The following is a 20,221-nucleotide window of genomic DNA, read 5'->3' on the forward strand; positions in this document are numbered from 1 at the left end:
ACAGCATCCTGGCATATGAGGCACCTTTTCCCAGGTGAGACAGAATGGAGTGCAGTGCAGAGGCTATGGCATCAGTGGACTAACTTGAGCGATAAGCTAACTGGAAAAGGTCCAAAGTAGCATGAAATGGGATTTAATGTAATCCACAACCAGCCATTCAAAGCTCTTCATTTTCACTGAGGTCGGTGCCACTGGGCAGTAGTCATTGAGGCAGGTTACTGTCACCCTCTTGGGCACCAGGATGACCGTGGCTGCCTTGAAGCCTGAGGCGACAATGAACTGTTCCAGAGAGATGTTGAACATGTACGCTAGAATCTCTTAACTGAGCTGCACAGTCCCTCAGCACCCGACCAGGTACATTATCAGACCCGGCAGCTTTTGTCGCTTGACTTTGGGTAGGGTCTTTCTCATCAGCTGCGGCCAGAGAGAGTGCCTGCTCCTCAGGGTAAGGGGGCGTGCTTCCTCACCAGCACATTGTTCTGTGCATCAAACCAAGTGTAAAAGCTCATCAGGAAGAGAAGTGCCACTGTTATTGAAGCTCGGATTGCAAATACCCACTGTTCCTGCAAGCTGACAAACAAAGCACAAAATCTATCTAAAAAGCATATATACCATCTCGATTATTATATTATTACATACCTGATTTTCCCTTGTTCTGTCAGGTCACCATCACTATGTAATATTGCAGTTAGCAGTCTCAAGGTAGAGGTCCCCGATTTATTTGCGTTGGTCCTCATTCCCATCAACCACCGTACCATCATCTTCATGGCCTGTATCTGTAAAACAAAATGCACAACCTTAATATATTTTTAGAAAGAAATAATCCCTAGCTAAATTTATATAATATAAAGTAAAATGAATATTAAAACAACCTACAAATTGACCAATTGTTGCAGTTTTAATTATACTGAATTATGCACTGCATACATATTATAATCTGTAAGGTAATAACAGAAAGAAACAGGTTAAAGAGCTACTGACAGTGTGCTTATTTGCAAATATTTTAACGTCTTAATGGCTGTCACAGTCATGTATTAATTCACAGATACTGTATTGCTAATATTAATGTAATCTAGAATGATAAGGATAGCAAATAGATGGGAACACCACAAACTGCAGGTGCTCCTCCATGTTGCATGCTATCCTAACTTGGAAGTATATTGCTGGCCCTTCATCCTTGCTGGGTCCAAATCACAGATCACCCACCTAATCACACCAGATACTTTGGCAGTTCAGCCACCACCTTGAGAATGGATTTTAAATGCTGAGTTTTGTATTGCCTGCTTCCTAAAAAAAAAAGGTTTATGACTATCGTAAAAGATTTAATTGTAATAAAATGCTAAATATTTGACAATTTAAAATCACATTTTATCCAATGTATTTTTTACTTCAGGGTAGAAGGCTCAATTACAATACCTGAAGGGCTTACAATGTTTTGGCAATTGATCTCAACAAGGATTCACATGCATCGAAATTGACTCTAAACAAATCTCATCTCTATACAGTTTTGGATGAAATCCTTTAGCCAATTTGTTCTTCTTTCAGTGTACCAGACCTAAAGGCATGCAGCTCTTCCAGTTTGATTACCACTTAATGAGATCACAGTTGCACAATATAAAAACCTCCCTTTAAAGTAAGTGCCTTGCCATTATCAAGGCTACATGTCAACTTCAGATTCATGGCTCTCTTGGTAACCTGCCCAAGCACATTAACTTCTAGGTCTATAAAGAAACACTTCAAGTCAACTGATTAAATTTTCTCTTCCTAGTTTTCCTGCTATAGGTGCGAACAGACAAAAAAATCTTAGAAGAAATGGATAAATACCAGAAGCAAGATGGTTAAGTACTTGAAACAAAAGGAAGTGCAAGGAGTAACGCTAGATTTTGGATGTTCTGCTTTAAACAAGGAAGAAAATGTTGTCTGCCTCTAGTGCAAAATCCTGTTATGGTTCATGTAAATATGAGAATGATCGGTGCTTACTTTGGGTTGAAATATGCTGCAGTTTGTCTAATGCAGTCAGTGGACTTATACTGGTCTAGATGTAAAGGACAGAATTTGCTGGCACTAACGCAGAGTTTTAATTGAATTACAGCTTATTTTACCTGTTGCTTCTGTGTTTCCCTCTACTGCTGACAGAGAAGCTTCAGTTGTGAATGGACTTCAGATAGCATACTGCTAAGGCCCCAAAAACAGTACATACTAACAATCTTCGACAGGAGGAATGGTAGGGGTATGAAGTCTGAGCTTGTCAAAGTCGCCAGGATTTTGTAATGATTTTTAAAAACATTAAAAAGTTATTAATATTCCTTTCCATCATTATTTGATTAGGTAAATTAGATTAAAAGAATAAATATATTTTAATGATTTTAAATATTAAGCAAAAAATATCTCCAACTGTGGACACTATAAATGGAGATTCTAATCATGCAGCAGATTCCACAGATATGAGGTGGATCATTTCAAGTGTGGCATATACCTGGGAGAGGCAGAACACCAGTCATTTTCTTCAGAGTTGGTGTCACGGCCAACACAATCTGATCCCTGACCAATGCCATGAATTACTTTGTAAAATACTGCAAGAAAAAATATGGCCATTCGATATTTTCATCCTCTCAGAATCTTAATTATTTTGTATTATTTCAGTGCTCAAGTTCCTGGAATTATTTCTATTATAGCAAAGACATTCAACTGTAGCCAGCACTATCATTATTTTTTTAAATTTCCTGATGTAAGCATTAGGCAAAATCTGGATTCACCCAATGTCAATTTTTTTTTTCCAAAGAAAAAAAATTTTTTTTTTTAAGTAGCAGGTTTATGGGAAATGCCAGAGGTAGCTATTTTTTTGTTTACACTGAGAGTGGTAGGTGTCTGGAATGTAGTGACAGTAGAGGGTTTTACAATAGGGGTATTTAAGAGACTCTTGGATAGACATGAATGTAAGAAAAATTGAGGGTTATGGGCTATGCAGGAGGTAAGAGTTAAATAGATCATAAAGTAGATTTGCAGAGGATGGAACAACACTGTGGGCTGAAAAGTCTGTACTGTTCAATGTTCTATCTAACTAAATTGTAAGAGCAGGTTCAAGTTCCTGAGTGGCCTTCAACATAATATTACTTCTAATGTGGTATCAGAGAAATGCGACAAATAACTCTTTTAATTGTACTTTTTCTGCTCCTACGTTATAAGCCTCAAATTTAATTGGAGGAACGCACTTCACATATGCATAAAAAATGCAAATTCTTGAACTTCCTTACAGACATTCTTGAAGTTCCCGGAATGCCAACCAAGAATGAGTAGAAACTTGTGGCAGTTCTCCTTCTGGGATATCTACTCAAATACCCACTTAAACCTGATTTAGAGTTATGCTTTAATGATCTTTGTAAACTCCTGTTATGACATAAGGCAAATGTTAATATCTGAAGATTTTAATAATTTGAGTTTAAAGTGTCTATAAGTTTCCCCACTTTTTAAAAATAGCTTGATTCACTTTCAATCAATTTGAATGTTAAGAAATTCAGTGCACCTGTTCAAAGATTTCTCAGCATTTTTATAGATGATGTTTGATTCGGCACCGAACTGAGTCAGAAGGCCATGCCATATCATCGGGGCCTCGCAGCCAACATTGGAGCTAGCATTCTTACACATGGGAAAATCAATAATCCTTTTGAGCCTGCCCATTTTGAGCCAATGTACCTTCACTTGTCTCATTCCATTATGAATGCTCCTAATGGAGGCAACACTTACAAAAAATTTTTTTAAAAAGTCCATTTCAATTATGCAACATATATAGTTCTCGAAAAAACAATTCGTTCCACAAACATAAACTTAGTAAAGTTATAACTATTCTTTTGAATCTGAATTGTAATATATACACAGTACTGAAGAAAATGATGATGCAGCATTTAAAATACAAGTATGATCCTTCAGAGAAATTGACTAAAAATCCTTATTTGCCATCCTTGACCCTATTGGCATTTATATAATTCTTGATCCATGGCAGTACAGTTTCTCTTAACTGCCCTCTGAAGTTCTAATCTTATTAGTACATTACGAGAGAAGCTAAAGATCACCACCACTTTCACTACAAGAAAATAGAGGAATTAAAAATGATATTGATTTATTACATTCACATGTATCAAAGAACAGTGAAAAGTTTTATGTTTTTTGTTTTATTTTCCCTCTCAATCTCATTCTTTTGCCTTCTCTCCATGACATTTGATGCCCCGGCTAATCAGCAACCAATCACCCACTGTTTTAAATGTAGCCGATGACTTGGCCTCCACAGCCATCCATGGCAAAGAATTCCATGTATTCATCCCTTCTGGTTAAAGAAATTTACGCCTTATCTCTGTTCTAAAGGGACATTCTTGTATTCTGAGGATGTTTTCTTTGGTCTTAAATTGCCTCACTACAGAAAAACATCCTCCGGCTGACCACTCTATCTAGGCCTTTCCTTATATGGTAGGTTTCAATGAGACCCCCCCCCCCCCCAGTGGGCGCAGGCCCTCAGCCAGCAAACACTCCTCATACATACCTTTCATTCCTGGGATCATTCTCGTGAACCTCCTCCGGACCCTTTCCAGTGCCAGCACATCCTTTCTTAGATAAAAGGGTCAAAACTGCTCACAATGCTCCAGTTGTGGTCTGACCAATACCTTATAAAGCCTCAGCATTACATCTTGCCCTAATATTCTAGGCCTCTTGAAATGAATGCTAACATTGCATTTGCCTTCCCTACCACCAACTTAAACTGCAGGTTAATCTTTAGGAAATCCTACACAAGAACTCCCAAGTCCCTTTGCATCTCTGATTTCTGAATTTTCTCCCTGGTTAGAAAATAGTGGAGGTGTAAGAAAACACCTCCAGAAACCTAGCCACAAAGTTATCAACTATGGAATGCAAATCATTAACATATAATGTAAAAAGATGTGGCCACAACACTGACCCTTGAGGAACACCACTAGTCACCAGCAGCCAAGCAGAAAAGGCTCCCTTATGCCCACACTTTGCCTCCTGCCAGTCAATCAATGCTCTATCCATGCTAGTATCCTTCCTGTAAAGCCATGGGCTCTACGACTTTGTTAAGCAGATTCATGTGCGACATCTTGTCAAAGGTCTTCTGAAGATCCAAATAAACAACATCTCTTGTCTATCCTGCCTGGTATCTCTTCAAAAAACTCCAACATCTGTCAAGCAAGATTTCACTTTCAAGAAGCCATGCTGCCTTTGACCTATTTTATCACATACCTCCAAGTACCCCAAAACCTTATCCTTAATAATGAACTCAAACATCTTCCCAGTCTGTGGTGGCCAGTGCTATCATGTTTGCTGTTGTGTGCTAGGGCAGCAGGCTGAGGGTAGCAGACACCAACAGAATCAACAAACTCATTCGTAAGGCCAGTGATATTGTGGGGGTGGAACTGGACTCTCTCATGGTGGTGTCTGAAAAGAGGATGCTGTCTAAGTTGCATGCCATCTTGGACAATGTCTCTCATCCACTACATAATGTACTGGGTGGGCACAGGAGTACATTCAGCCAGAGACTCATTCCACCGAGATGCAGCACAGAGCGTCATAGGAAGTCATTCCTGCCTGTGGCCATCAAACTTTACAACTCCTCCCTTGGAGGGTCAGACACCCTGAGCCAATAGGCTGGTCCTGGACTTATTTCATAATTTACTGGCATAATTTACATATTACTATTTAACTATTTATGGCTTTATTACTACTTATTATTTATGGTGCAACTGTAACGAAAACCAATTTCCCCAGGGATCAATAAAGTATGAATATGACTATGACTAACTACCGGAGTTAGGCTAATTGGCCTATAATTTCCTTTCTTCTGCCATCCACCCCTCTTAAAGAGTGGAGTGACATTTGCAATTTTCCAGTCTGCTGGAACCATTTCAGTATCCAGTGATTTTCAAAAGATCACAATATGAATGTCCAACATTTGGAGGCTTCTGCAAGAATGAGTTCCAGACTTCTACTCTAACCTGTTTACAATCTCTTACTGCTGTCCCTAAAGGATGCTGACTAATTTTATGGGGTAAAATTCACTGGTTGTCAAGTGAGGTGAGAATTTTGAATTTTCAAAATGATCATTATACTCCGTTGCTGATTCTGTCAAATAATATAGTTGACAAAGGCAAATCACTGCTGAAACAAACAAAATCTGAAGAATCTAAACATTCAGTACCATGATGAAAAAAACAAAGAGTTTCCAATAAGTCCTGTTTATTATCTATCATTACTAAATCCGTTTAAATTCCTTAAGTAACTCAGTCCTCAGGACGATGAATGCAGTAAGAGAAAATTAAATTCTTTACAAAGCAGAATGAAAGCACTCAACTAAAAAGGCACTTACTTTTGTCAGTGTCTCTGGACATACTTCATCATCTGGCACCCAAAGTTTTGTTGTTTTCTTTACTGGAAACTAAAGACAGAATATAAGTTCTGTTACAAACAAGGGAAAATCTGCAGGTGCTGGAAATCTAAGCAATACACACAAAATGCTGAAGGATCTCAGCAGGCCAGACAGCATCTATGAAAAAGACTACAGTCATCTTTTCCATGGATACTGTCTGGCCTACTGAATTCATCTAGCATTTTGTGGATATTAGGACTGTTACTGAATTACCTATTGCTTAAAATACTACAGCACTTCAGGTATTTTAAGAAAAAACTAATTTCCTCAACTAGACACATTCACCTCAAAAAGGTCTTGAAAATATAAATCTCTGAAATGAAAATATGCTCTAAATATCTTATATTTATTGCTTACTCAGTTAAGGGAGGTAGGGAAATCACAAAGGTATTAATCATAGGGAAATACCATGATAAGCGGCATGAAAACGGCAAATAGAACACAAAGCTGACTGAACTTCTCGGCTATTTTTTGGTCACTTGAGGCAGTAGCAAGACCATTACTTCAAATAAATATTAATGAATAGACATGGATATACAAAGTATAAATCAAGCAATTTTGGTCTTTCAAAACAAGTCTCTCTAATGCATATATGAATAGATGATAATTATATCACGTGGACAAAAACATAATGACTTCATTATTTGTACCCTGCAAACTTTGTTCGGCTAATATAAACATTTCTAGTAAAATACTGCATTAAAATACAGTATATGCGTAATAAAAAAACAAAAACGCAATTACTGAGATGCAATATCGACACAGCTTTCACAAATTACAGCTAAACAAACTATAGCATTCCAAACACTATTGGCTTTTCGATCTGAAGGAACCCACACATCTGCAATAGCTGAAACAACATAAAAGTGCTGTGGCATCTAATTTGCAGGTTTACAATAAGTGCATAATGTTTGAATAGATTTTGCAGCACTTTCTGATCTATCTCTGTGCAAACCAAAAGCTAAACTCTCATCGCCAAATGCTTGGGAAAACTGTTCCTTGAGTGTAAAGTCATTGTCTTGTACATTAATCCGAAACAAATCTTCTTCCTAAAATTGCAGCACCTGCTGTTGCCTGCTATTTTGTAAATATTGAATAAAAATAATTCTAGCTTTTCAAATACACCAAACGGTTGGGATTTTGAGGGAAAATTCACCACTTCACCAGCACTTTTCCAAGGGCAATTAGGAATATGTAATTACATGCTGGTTCAACCTGCAGAGCATTGCTTTCATTCTTTCTTGTCTGATAAATTCCTTGTAAATGTAGGCTTCATCACTTTCTGGAGTTTGAATAATTCAGAGCAAATGTGTTCTTTGACATAAACTTAAGCTACTAAATAAAAGGTATGTGGCGACCCACTTTCTGGCACCCACGAACCGGCTCACAACAGCGCGCGCAGGCTGAGGGCCGGCCCCAAAAAGGGCACCAGGCCATCTTCACCAGCAGGGGGAAAGTCCCACGTGCGGAAAGGGTCTGGGAATATGTATTCCCCACAGCAGTCCCGCCCCAGGGAGGGCGGGAATGGGAAGGCTTTAAAGCAGGCCGCAAAGTCTGAATAAATCTCTTTCATCGCAACTCTAACTCACCGACTCCGTGTGGTTATTCTAGCGCTGTGTGTAGCACACCGCTACAATTGGTGACCCCGACGGCCCAAACGATATTTGGACCAGAGATGACCGACGCTGCATCTGTTCACGCAGTTTCGTTAAAACTGCCAAGCTTCTGGACACTGCGACCCCAATTATGGTTCGAACAAGCAGAAGCACAATTCCACATTCTGCAGATAACCTCAGAGTCCACTCACTACTACTACGTGCTGAGCTCACTCGACCAAGAGACTGCTGCACAAGTTGAGGAGATTATACAGTCGCCCCCTGAGAACGACAAATACACAGCATTCAAAGCCCTGCTCATAAGGACTTCCGGACTCTCATGGCGCGAACAAGCACGCCACTTAATGCACCTGGATGGTTTGGGAGACAGGTCACCGTCAGCATTAATGAACGAGATGCTGGCCCTGGCTGAAGGACACAAACCCTGCCTCATGTTTGAGCAGGCGTTCCTAGAGCAACTGCCCGAGGACATATGCCTGCTGCTGTCCGACGCAGATTTCAGCAACCTCCGGGAGGTGGCGGCCCGAGCAGATGTGCTGTGGAATGCCAGGGAAGAGAGAAGGGCATCCGTCGCACAGATCACCAAGCCGCGCGCCCAACGACAGACCAGACCAGGCCCGGCAGCAGAGCCTACAAAACCCGGCAAAGGGAGTGAGGAGCCCAACGAACAATGGTGTTTCTACCACCAGCGGTGGGGCACAGAGGCCCGCCGCTGCAGACCACCCTGCAAATTCCCGGGAAACGCCAGGGCCAGCGTAGCCGCTGATGGCTACGGTGGCTGGCCATCAGGACAGCCTCCTGTACGTCTGGGACAAGCAGTCAGGACGCCGCTTTTTGGTCGACACCGGAGCGGAGATCAGCGTCTTACATCCAACGAGTTACGACACCCGCAACAGAGAACCGGGACCCACCCTGAGGGCCGCAAATGGCAGCACAATACGAACCTACGGCACCCGCATGGTGCGGCTACAGTTCAGCTCCAACCGGTTCACGTGGGACTTCACACTGGCCGCTGTGGCCCAACCACTCCTGGGGGCAGGTTTTCTGCAAGCCCACAGCCTGCTGGTCGACCTGCAAGGGAAGCGATTAGTCCACGCCAAGACTTTTCAAACGTTCTCCCTGCACAGTTGCCAGCCCCACACCTGGACTCCATCACGCTGTCCGACGACAAATTTACCAGGGTCCTGGCGGATTTTCCATCAGTACTGACACCGCAGTTCACAGCAGCCATGCCCAGACACGAAGTACAGCACCACATCCCGACCCAGGGACCACCCCTCCACGCCCGTGCTCGAAGGCTTCCCCCAGACGAGCTCCGACTGGCGAAGGAGGAGTTCAAGAAGATGGAGGAACTGGGGATCACACGACGGTCCGACAGCCCATGGGCCTCCCCCCTTCACATGGTGCCCAAGGCAACGGGGGGCTGGAGACCATGCGGTGACTACCGCAGACTGAACGAGGCTACAACGCCAGACCGCTACCCTGTGCCGCACATTCAAGACTTCGCAGCAAACCTACACGGCGCAAGGATCTTTTCCAAGGTAGACCTCATCCGGGGATACCATCAAATCCCTGTACATCCGGACGACATCCCCAAAACAGCACTTATCACCCCGTTCGGACTTTTCGAATTCCTCCGAATGCCGTTTGGTCTAAAGAATGCCGCACAGACTTTCCAGCGGCTAATGGACGCGGTGGGACGCGACCTGGACTTTGCATTCATCTATTTGGACGACATCCTCATAGCCAGCAGTAGTCGGCAGGAGCATCTGTCCCACCTCCGCCAGCTCTACTCCCGCCTGAGCGAATTCGGCCTTACAATCAACCCAGCCAAATGCCAGTTCGGACTCAACACCATCGACTTCCTGGGCCACAGGATTACTAAAGACGGGGCAACCCCACTGCCTGCCAAGGTAGACGCGGTCCGCAACTTCCCCCGACCCAACACAATCAAAGGCTTGCAGGAATTCGTGGGTATGGTGAATTTCTACCACCGTTTCCTCCCCTCAGCAGCCCGAACCATGCGCCCCCTGTTCACTCTAATGTCGGGTAAGGGCAAGGACATTACCTAAGACGAAGAGGCCGCAACCGCTTTCGTTAAAACCAAAGAGGCCTTGGCAAACGCCGCGATGCTAGTGCACCCCAGACCGGACGTTCCTACTGCCCTCACGGTGGACGCATCCAACACAGCGGTCGGTGGAGTGCTGGAACAACTCATCGAGGGCCGCTGGCAACCCCTGGCGTTCTTCAGCAAACACCTACGACCACCTGAACTCAAATACAGTGCTTTCGACCGGGAGCTATTGGCACTATACCTGGCAATCCGGCATTTCAGGTACTTCTTAGAAGGTAGGCCCTTCACCGCGTTCACAGACCACAAACCGCTTACCTTTGCGTTCATGAAGGTGTCCGACCCCTGGTCGTCCCGCCAGCAGCGACATCTGTCCTACATCTCCGAGTACACGACGGATATCCGGCATGTCTCGGGAAAGGACAACGTCGTGGCGGACGCACTTTCCAGACCGACCATACAGGCCCTGTCCCAAGGGGTGGACTATGCAGCGCTGGCAGAGGCACAGCAGGCAGACGCTGAGATCCCCAGTTACAGGACTGCAGTCTCCGGTTTACAGCTCCAAGACCTCCCCGTAGGCCCAGGTGAGAGGACCCTACTATGTGACGTAGCTACCAGCCAACCCCGCCCCATCGTCCCAGCAGCCTGGCGCCGGCGGGTTTTTGAGTCCATTCACAACTTAGCGCACCCCTCCATCAGGACAACTGTCCGGCTGGTCGCCAACAGGTTCATGTGGCATGGACTGCGTAAACAGGTCAGTGAATGGGCCAAAACGTGCATGCAGTGCCAAACGGCCAAGGTGCAGCGGCATACCAAGGCTCCGCCGCAGCGGTTCGAACCCACCCGCCAGAGGTTCGACCACATCCATGTGGATATCGTGGGGCCCTTGCCAGTGTCACGAGGAGCGCGGTACCTCCTAACTATGATAGACTGGTTCACCAGACGGCCAGAGGCAGTCCCACTCACCGACACCACCTCCGAATCCTGCGCCCGAGCACTGATCGCAACCTGGGTAGCCCGCTTCGGGGTACCGGCCCACATTACCTCCGACAGGGGCGCCCAGTTCACCTCCAGTCTGTGGTCAGGTATGGCCAACCTTTTAGGATCTCAGCTACACCACACAACTGCCTACCACCCACAGTCCAACGGACTAGTGGAGCGCTTCCACCGTCACCTGAAATCAGCTCTCATGGTCCGCCTGGAGGGGCCTAACTGGGTGGACGAGCTTCCTTGGGTCCTGCTCGGAATCCGCACGGCGCCCAAAGTGGACCTGCACACCTCGTCGGCCGAGTTGGTGTACGGTGCACCCCTGGTCGTCCCAGGAGAGTTCATACCAGCCCCAAGGGGGCAAGAGGAAGAACCCACAGCAGTCCTGGACAGACTACGGGAGAGGCTCGGTAACCTGGCCCCCATCCCCACTTCACAGCACGGACAGAGCCCGACCTGCGTACCCAAAGACCTGCAGAACCATTCCTCGGCCTTCTTCGGCGGAGGCTGACAGGTCTGGTTCTGCGTGAACCGGACATGGGGGTCGTCCTCTCGGCCTACGCCGATGACGTACTCCTCATGATGACAGACCCCTGTGACCTGCGGAGGATGCGCGAGTGCCAAGATGTTTTCTCGGCGGCATCCTCCGCCAGGATCAACTGGGCGAAATGTTCCGGACTCTTAGTAGGCCAGTGGCAGGTGGACTCCCTGCCGGAGGAGATGAGAGCTTTTGAGTGGAGCACCAGACGTCTTCTCTATCTGGGAGTCTACCTGAGTCCTTCTGGGGAGACCTGGCTGGCGAACTGGCAGGACCTGGAGACAAAGGTCATGGCCCGGCTAGGGCGCTGGTCAGGCCTTCTCAGGGTGCTTTCCTATCGAGGCAGGGTGGTGGTCATAAACCAGCTGGTGGCCTCCATGTTGTGGTACCGGATGGTCACCTTGGCCCCCCCTGCCCCTTTTGTCGCAAGAATGCAGAGGAAGCTAGTGGACTTCTTCTGGGGAAACAGGAAGCACTGGGTCTCTGCAGCGGTTCTGAGTCTCCCAGAAGGAGAGGGCGGACAGTCGCTGGTGTGTGTACGCACACGACTGGCGGCTCTCCGCCTCAGGACGCTGCAGAGATTCCTGTACGCCGAGCACCCTCCCAGGTGGCACGTGTTGGCGACTTTCTTCCTCCGGAGGGGCTGCTGTCTTGCCGAAGATATGCAGCTACCACCGGCGGGCGTCAGCCGTGCTGCTTTGCAGAGGCTGCCCGGCTTCTATCAGGACCTACTGAGAGTCTGGAACATGGTTGCCTCAGGCCGGGAATCCCCTCCTCTGGCAGAGGGCGGGGTCCTGGCCGACCCTTGCCCTGTCTCAACGGATGTCAGTGCGGCTCAGGTGTGTGGAACGACTCGAGCTGAGCTGCTCGTCGGGCCCAGGCCCCGCAGCCTTACCCGAGAGACGAATCCACACAACTTGAGCCGTCTTTCATCAACACCCACAATCCCATTTAGGGATGCAGGCAGGAGGTACCTTTATGGGCTGCTGCTCCACACCCTCCACTTCCTAGCATTTGTCCACCGTCCCGACACGCCATGGCGGTCGGTCTTTCCAGCTGGAGGTGAGGGGGGTCCCCAGTGGAAGTCCCTCTACAAGGGAGTCCTTCCCATGCACCTTGGGGATCTCGGCTGGAGGGTGCTGCATAAAGCGGTGCCCTGCAATAAGTTCTTTAGTTTGTACACGGATCTCCCAGCCGCGTGTCACTTCTGCGGGCTGGAGGAGACCGTGTACCATATGTACGTGGAGTGTGTGAGGCTGCAGCCCCTTTTCGCGTATTTGCGTGGGCTGCTTCTCGCCTTCTGGTTGCATTTCAGTCCCACCCTATTCATATATGGTCATCCAGTAAGGAGGGGGGCACAGAGGGATGAGGATGTCCTTGTCAACTTGCTCCTGGGGCTGGCGAAAATTGCCATCCGTGGCTCCTGGAAAAGGGTGGCAGGAGGTTCTCCCCGGGCGGACTGCCTGGCTATGTTTAGGGGGTATGTTCGAGCCCGGGTGAACATTGAAAAGGAATACGCACAGTCCACGGCGACCGTCGAGATGTTCCGGGACCGTTGGGCTCCGCGGGGTGTAAATGCCATCATTGACGAGGATGGCAATATATTGGTTTAACATGTATTGTCTGTTTGTAGTGTAGTAAATGTGTTATTCACTGGGTTTGTAAATATTGTATGGCACCGACATTTGTAATAAAGAATTTTGTAAAAAAAAAAAAAAAAAAAAAAAAAAAGACCTGCAGAACTGTAAGTTTCTTTTTGTATGACGGGGCAGACACCAGGCACCGCTACAGCGGCCCTACGAGGGGCCGTTTAAGGTGATCAGGAATAACGGGTCCATGTTCGTGCTGGACATTGGGGGGAGAGGAGGTTTTCACGGTGGACCGACTCAAACCGGCCCATGTGGACTTGGCGCAGCCGGTCCAGGCTCAGGCACCGCGGCGCAGGGGCAGACCTCCCAAACAGAGGCCGATCCGGACTGTGGACATTGGGGGAGGTATCGCCGGTTCTGGGGGGGGGGGGGGGGTTATGTGGCGACCCACTTTCTGGCACCCACGAACCGGCTCACAACAGCGCGCGCAGGCAGAGGGCCGGCCCCAAAAAGGGCACCAGGCCATCTTCACCAGCAGGGGGAAAGTCCCACGTGCGGAAAGGGTCTGGGAATATGTATTCCCCACAGCAGTCCCGCCCCAGGGAGGGCGGGAACGGGAAGGCTTTAAAGCAGGCCGCGAAGTCTGAATAAATCTCTTTCATCGCAACTCTAACTCACCAACTCCGTGTGGTTATTCTAGCGCTGTGTGTAGCACATTGCTACAGGTACTCATTTTCTTCAAAGTGACAGCTATATATGGATCTCTACCACATAGCAAAAATTCTGCACAATAACAGTTTTAGTAAAAGCCAACAAAATATTTTAACTAAAAACAGAAAATGGGATCCAAAACATCCCTTTGATTTAAAACATTAACTGCTTCTCTTTGCATGCCTGAATTTTTGCATGTTTGCAGCATTTTCTGTTTTATTTTAAATTTAGAACACCTACAGACTTTACATCTCAAGACGTTTGCCACTAAGCCAATTTTTTGGCAGATTGCAAATATGTTCGATTCAGCGCCTGTGCGCTTTTGGATAAAGCATCAACATGAACGACAAGATCCACCACCTTTTTAAAAATAGGCTTAAGGGCAGCCTTTTTCTCATGTGAAATAAGTGGGAGGAGACCTGAAGGTATATTCCTCAGTCAGATCAAACAGATTTCAAATTTTGCAGCAACTTCATCACATAGCTTACAATATTGTGCAGGTACATATTACATCTCCCCACAACATTTTGAATGTATTAAGAATTTTCCTAATCAATCTTGCTAAAAAGAGGGAATTGTATATGTGGACAACCTCCATTTCAGCTGTCAAGAGTATTCCTCTCAAGTTCATTCATACCACCAATGAATGTAAACAGAACACAAAGAATATGTCTAAGGACTTCCATTAAGAGTATATATTTTTAAATTTCTCATTATGTCTGACAATCACAGTTGTACAGCATAGAAACTGACGCTGATCTTTTTGCCCAGCTACACTCTACCCATTTGCCCACATTAGGTCTGTATCTTTCGATGACTGAACTATTTAAATGCCTGTCTAAATGTAGTGATTGTACCTACTCTGTTTGGAAGTCCCAGATATCAACCACTCTAAAAACTGCCCCTCTCAGATCCTCCTTAAAACTCCTTCTCACTTTAAACTTGTACTTTCTTCAGATTCATTTATCACGCATATATCGAAACATACAATGAAATGCATCGTTGTGTTAACACAACCTAAGGATGCACTAGAGGCAGCCTGCAAGTGTCGCCACACATTCTGGTACCAACATAGCACAGCCACAAAGAACACAAATAGCAATAAGCCAACAACAGCAAAACCAAGTCCCTTTTCTCCCTCCCAGCAACTCACAGTGCTCCAACCTCAGGATAGGCCTATGGCACTCCAACCTGCAGTGAACTCTGACTCTCAGACAATGGGCCACTGACTTCCACTGTGGACTCTTGTTTGGTAGACCAAAGGCTTCAGTTATCTGGCTTTGACTTTCAGACTTCCAAACAACTTTCGGGCTTCGATCTTCAGTATTAATCTCAGGTCTAGACAACGACAGGACCCAGAACTCCAAGCGTCAAACTCCAAACTTGCTGACTGGTCCCCTTGCCTTTTGCTCACACGGACATTTGATCCCAAGACCCGACAACCTGGGGGACTCAGTGACCTAGCAAACCATGAGCCCTTGTCTTCGCTGGTCCTTGTCCACAGGACTTACCAGCCCGACATCGATGGATGTCCTCTGCCTTACATCCACATCGCCTGCCTTCAAGCATGGAACCTAGAATCTGGCCTGACCTCTACATCCTGAAACCCTAACCTGGCCCCTAACTGCCCTCTCCGTCTCCAAAATTATTCCTACAAACTTGATAAAGTCTGAACATTGCAGAGAGCTAGGGGCATTAAGAAAAAGATTCTGACGACCGACCCCATCTCTACTTCTTATAGTATTATATACTTGTCAGGCCAGCCTTTTGCCTCTTCCCTCCAGGGAAGTAGACAAGTCTATCCAATCTCTTCAATCCAGGCAAAATCCTGTTAAATCTCCCCTTCAATCTCTGCAGCATAATATCTTTCCTGTAGTGTGGCAACCAGAACTGCACACAAGTGAACTTTTGACCACAGTGTTCCATAAAGTTGCAACACAACATTCCAACGTTTGTACTTTATGCCCCATTATATGGAGGCCTGTATGCCATATTCATTCCTCACTGCCCTTTCTAATCGTATTGCCACTTCCAGGGAATTATGACTTTAAAACAGAAAGCATAGGTCCCACTGTTGATCAACATTCCATAGCATCCTATCATTTATTGTATATGTCCTACTACTATTTGACTTCCCAAAGTCCATCACCTTGCAGAAATCCAATTTAAATCCTATCTGCCAACATTCCATACAAACATCTATTTGATCTATATTTTCCTTTAACTTTAGACAATCTTCCTGTCAATCCATACTGCCATCAACTTTCATTTCCTCTGCAAACTTACTAATTATGCCTCCTACATTCATGTCCATGAGAATCCCTCCTGTCCCAACTTTGGACCAGCCTACCATGTCTAACTTGTCAATGTCATGCCATCTTACTCAAGTTCATAAAGACTATGTCTGTTCTTTTTCTTATCAATTGCTTGAAACCTAAGTCATTCTCTACAACCGCTGAACAATATTTGCTCTAAAGCTGGTGTGCAAGTGGCAGAATTCTTGCTGCTGCAGCTTTATTGTGATGAAGCTCACATCAGAATTCATGCATTTGGTTTGTAAAGTTCCAAATTACACTGCCACTCATATGAATTGAAGAGTGACATTTGCCACATGCCTTTCAAGTTTACCTAGTTTCTAATTTCCTTGCTAATTCATGGTGGGCTACAGCTTTTCAATAGAATGTGTGAGGCACTGTGCAAGTTGTCCAAACATCAGTCAGATTATTTTTGTAGAAACCATAGGTACGGCAATTCTGGTTATGGCAAACTAGTTCAGACACTCCTAAGTAATTCCTTGACAAAATTTTCCTGTCCTAATATCGTAAACATCTTGACACCTATATTGTCCCATTTCAGACTCCATTTTAATTTTCTGGAATTATTCCCACAAATAACTGATCATGTCACTGATCAGTGTAATCCACATTCAAGGGGACTGGTCACAAATCAATGCTCATAATGTTTACTTGTATGAGAGCTTTTTTGTATAAAACCAAATTCCATGACATTTCTCAGGTATGTATTTATTGTCAGCAGAGTGTTTTACTGATAAAAAAAATTGGTATTCTGGTTTTTTAAATCTGTTAAGAATAAAAAAATCCAAGCCTTATATACAGTAGCTGCAAATGACTACCAAAGTACAATGGCCAATAGAAGTCAGGAAGATACAGTACACAATAAGGATTTAATTTACTTTTCCTTTCCAGGAAATTTTCTGCTTACATTTTCTTAGTATTGTGAAAGGATGTGCTACATACTGCACAAATGGGAATCAGCAAAGGCCTAATGTTTTCTTACAAAGAGTTCCCAGTCTAGAAGGTTAGGAAACAGACTGACTGTTAGTTTACTTGAAGGAAATTGCATTATGAATGTGGACAGTTTGAAGTACCTTCAGCTTTTGTACTTGAACTGTCAACAGGCGTTAGTGAAACTTGGAAATAACTTACAACTCATCTTGTTGGCTTGAAATTGGAGGCAGGTAGAAGAGATTAAAAATAAAAACAACAGAAATTGCAACAACCATATCAGTACTTACCCGGTCATTCATTAACAAATCTTTCACAACAAAACCAGCCACCAGGGATTTCAGAGGTGCAGAAAACTGTTCTGGAGCCAGCATAGCTATGTGACCGATTGAAATCAAAGGCGTTATGAGCTGCTCAGGGTTGCTTGGATCCAAACTCTTGTGTAAAGGCTAAAATATTAAAAAAAACCAAGGTAATCAGGTTACATTGACTTTTTCTGCAAATGCCACATGTGCTGTTCTGTGGTCTGACATCCCAGTGTAACGATACTGTCAGGGAATACTTTACAGGAGGTTGTTGGTGCACAAATGACAAATTTTTCAAGTGCTAATTGAAGGTCAGGGAGCCTTGTGGCCTAATTCCGCTCCTAAATTTCTTGTGATCTTTTTTTGAAAGCAACAAACCATAATATCCCAAATCATTTTCTAACAGCACTAAACTGCATGATCATCCTGATGAGCAATGTATGTTGTTTTGGGATGGGTTCTGGTTTTACTGATATTCATAAGTCGATCTTGTCCATAAAATAATTCGATACCATATACTATTACTATATACTATTGTAAGAAATAGTGCTGATGAGTGCCAATTAGTGCTAACATTTATCATCTTCCCTGCCTAGTTACAATAGTCACAATCAGGATGTCCCATGCTTGATGGCTGGTTTTAATGGACTTGTGTGTCAGTGGAGTTACATTGTCTATTGAAGTATTGCTACACAATTGGAGCAATTGTTTGTCAATTTCCAAATCAACTCTTAAGTGGCCTCCCATGGTAAAACTGGCAATTCGTGTAGTTAAGAAACAATGGTGTCTGATTATTGCAGGGAGGTTACATATACACAATTTCACCCCTCCTCCCCAAAGACAGATTTGTATTTGAATTTAATAATACTCATGGAATCTTATTCATATGTATAAGGTGTCAATAAATTGGGTGTATGTAAATCAAGGACAGCCTGTATAAAGGAATGTAATGATATTTGAAATAACTGGATCACTTTAACAAACTGCAACTTACTGAGCTTATGCAGCTTTCACTGGTAAACTTTACTTTTCTTCTAAATATTACATTGCTGGAAAGAGTAACGAATTGAAAGGTGGATGCTCTCTACACTTTTAATCAATACATTGAAGCCTTTTGTCATTAACCTAAACTGCCCTTGTTTGAATGAATATTGTATATAAACTAAAGCAGAAATGGGCTTTTATAAATCAATTCATTCCAGATTCTGATATATAAATAAGATAAATTCAAAGTATTCTAATAACATTTAACCAAGTAGGCAGAGGGACAGAATTATTTTGCAAAAACATAGAAACCTGTTTCCCTAATCATTAATGCCCAGTTGAGAAAGTTTAGAAAATTTTATATGAAGACTGGGCTAGGTCAGAGCCAGAGCAGTTTAGCACTAATTAATGGAGAAGGAGTTGTCTGCAACTGTGCTGCGAGTTTAATCAATTAAAGAAATCCATTGATGTGATTTATAAGATCCATTTCTGATTTTAAACTTTAGATATAAACTTTTAAAGCTTAACGCAGATTACTCATTTGTTGGCATTTTGGATTCTGAATTATCAGAAAAAGGAAAACTTATTGTCAGAACTCTTATTAATCTTAGATTGTTACAGAGCTTCCCAGTTCAGAGAGTAGTTTCCAAAGTCTCTCACAGAGCATAAATTTTCCCTTGCAGGCCGGTTTGCGAGAGCTGTTCAGGAGGGTTTAAGCTAATTTGGCAGGGGGTTGGGAATTGGAGTGATAGGGCTGAGGATGGGGTAGTTGATTTACAGAGGCAGTGCGTAGTGAGACAGCTAGCAAGGAGATCAATGATAGGGCAAAATTGCAGTCAATGGGATGAGCTGCAATGTAAAAGGGGGCAAAATCAAAAAGGGTGATGAATACAGGAAGGTGTTATATTTGAATGCTCACAGTATACAGAATACAATAGATGAATTTGTAGCACAGTTACACATTGGCATGTATGACATTGTGGGCATCAATGAATCATGGCTGAAACAAGAGTATAGCTGGGAGCTTAATATCCAAGGGCACACATTGTATTGAAAGGACAGGCAATTAGGCAGAAGGGGTGGGGCAGCTCTATTAGTAAAAAATGAAATAAAATCCTTAGAGAGGGAAAAAAAATCAGAAAACGTAGAATCATTGTGGATAGAGCAAAGAAACTGCGAGTGTAAAAACACCCTGATGGGAGTCATATACAGACCTCCAAAAAGTAGTAAGGATGTCATCTACAAACTACAATGGGAGATAGAAAATGCATGTCATAAGGACAATGTTATGATAGTCATGGGGGATTTCAATATGCAGGTAGACTGAGAAAATCATGTTGGTGCTGGGTCCCAAGAGGGGGAGTATCCAAAAAATCTATGATATAGCTTTTCAGAGCAGCTCGTGGTTCAGCGCACCAGAAGATCAGTTATTCTGGATTGGATATTGTACAATGATTAGAGAGCAGAGAATAGATCAGAGAGTTTAAGGTAAAAGAATTCTTAGGGGCAAGTGATCATAATATGATCAAATTCACCCTGAAATTTGAGAAGGAGAAGCTAAAGTCATATGTATCAGTATTACAGTGGAGGAAAGGGAATTACAGAGGTATGAGAGAAGAGCTGGCCAAAAGTGATAGGAAGGGATGATGGCAGAGTAGCAATGGCTAGAATTTTTGGAGCAATTCTAAAGGCACACGATATATACTTTCTAAAGAAGTAGTGTTCGAAAGGCAGGATGATGTAAC

At 44.2% G+C, this 20,221-nt stretch overlaps 1 protein-coding gene across 11 annotated transcripts in view; it reads right to left on the reverse strand.

Annotated features, from left to right (window-relative positions):
* Window positions 1-20,221, reverse strand: part of pds5b (PDS5 cohesin associated factor B) — a 263,499-nt gene that overhangs the window by 42,637 nt on the left and 200,641 nt on the right. For all 11 annotated transcript variants that reach the window (XM_072262926.1, XM_072262916.1, XM_072262922.1 and 8 more), the window contains 3 exons: window positions 17,478-17,636; window positions 6,371-6,439; window positions 640-776 (listed from right to left, as the gene is read on the reverse strand). In XM_072262926.1, the coding sequence (XP_072119027.1) occupies window positions 640-776; window positions 6,371-6,439; window positions 17,478-17,636 (365 nt within the window). The remainder of the gene's footprint in view (window positions 1-639; window positions 777-6,370; window positions 6,440-17,477; window positions 17,637-20,221) is intronic.

This window comes from Mobula birostris, chromosome 7 (genome assembly GCF_030028105.1).
Source record: "Mobula birostris isolate sMobBir1 chromosome 7, sMobBir1.hap1, whole genome shotgun sequence".
Classification (NCBI taxonomy): domain Eukaryota; kingdom Metazoa; phylum Chordata; class Chondrichthyes; order Myliobatiformes; family Myliobatidae; genus Mobula; species Mobula birostris.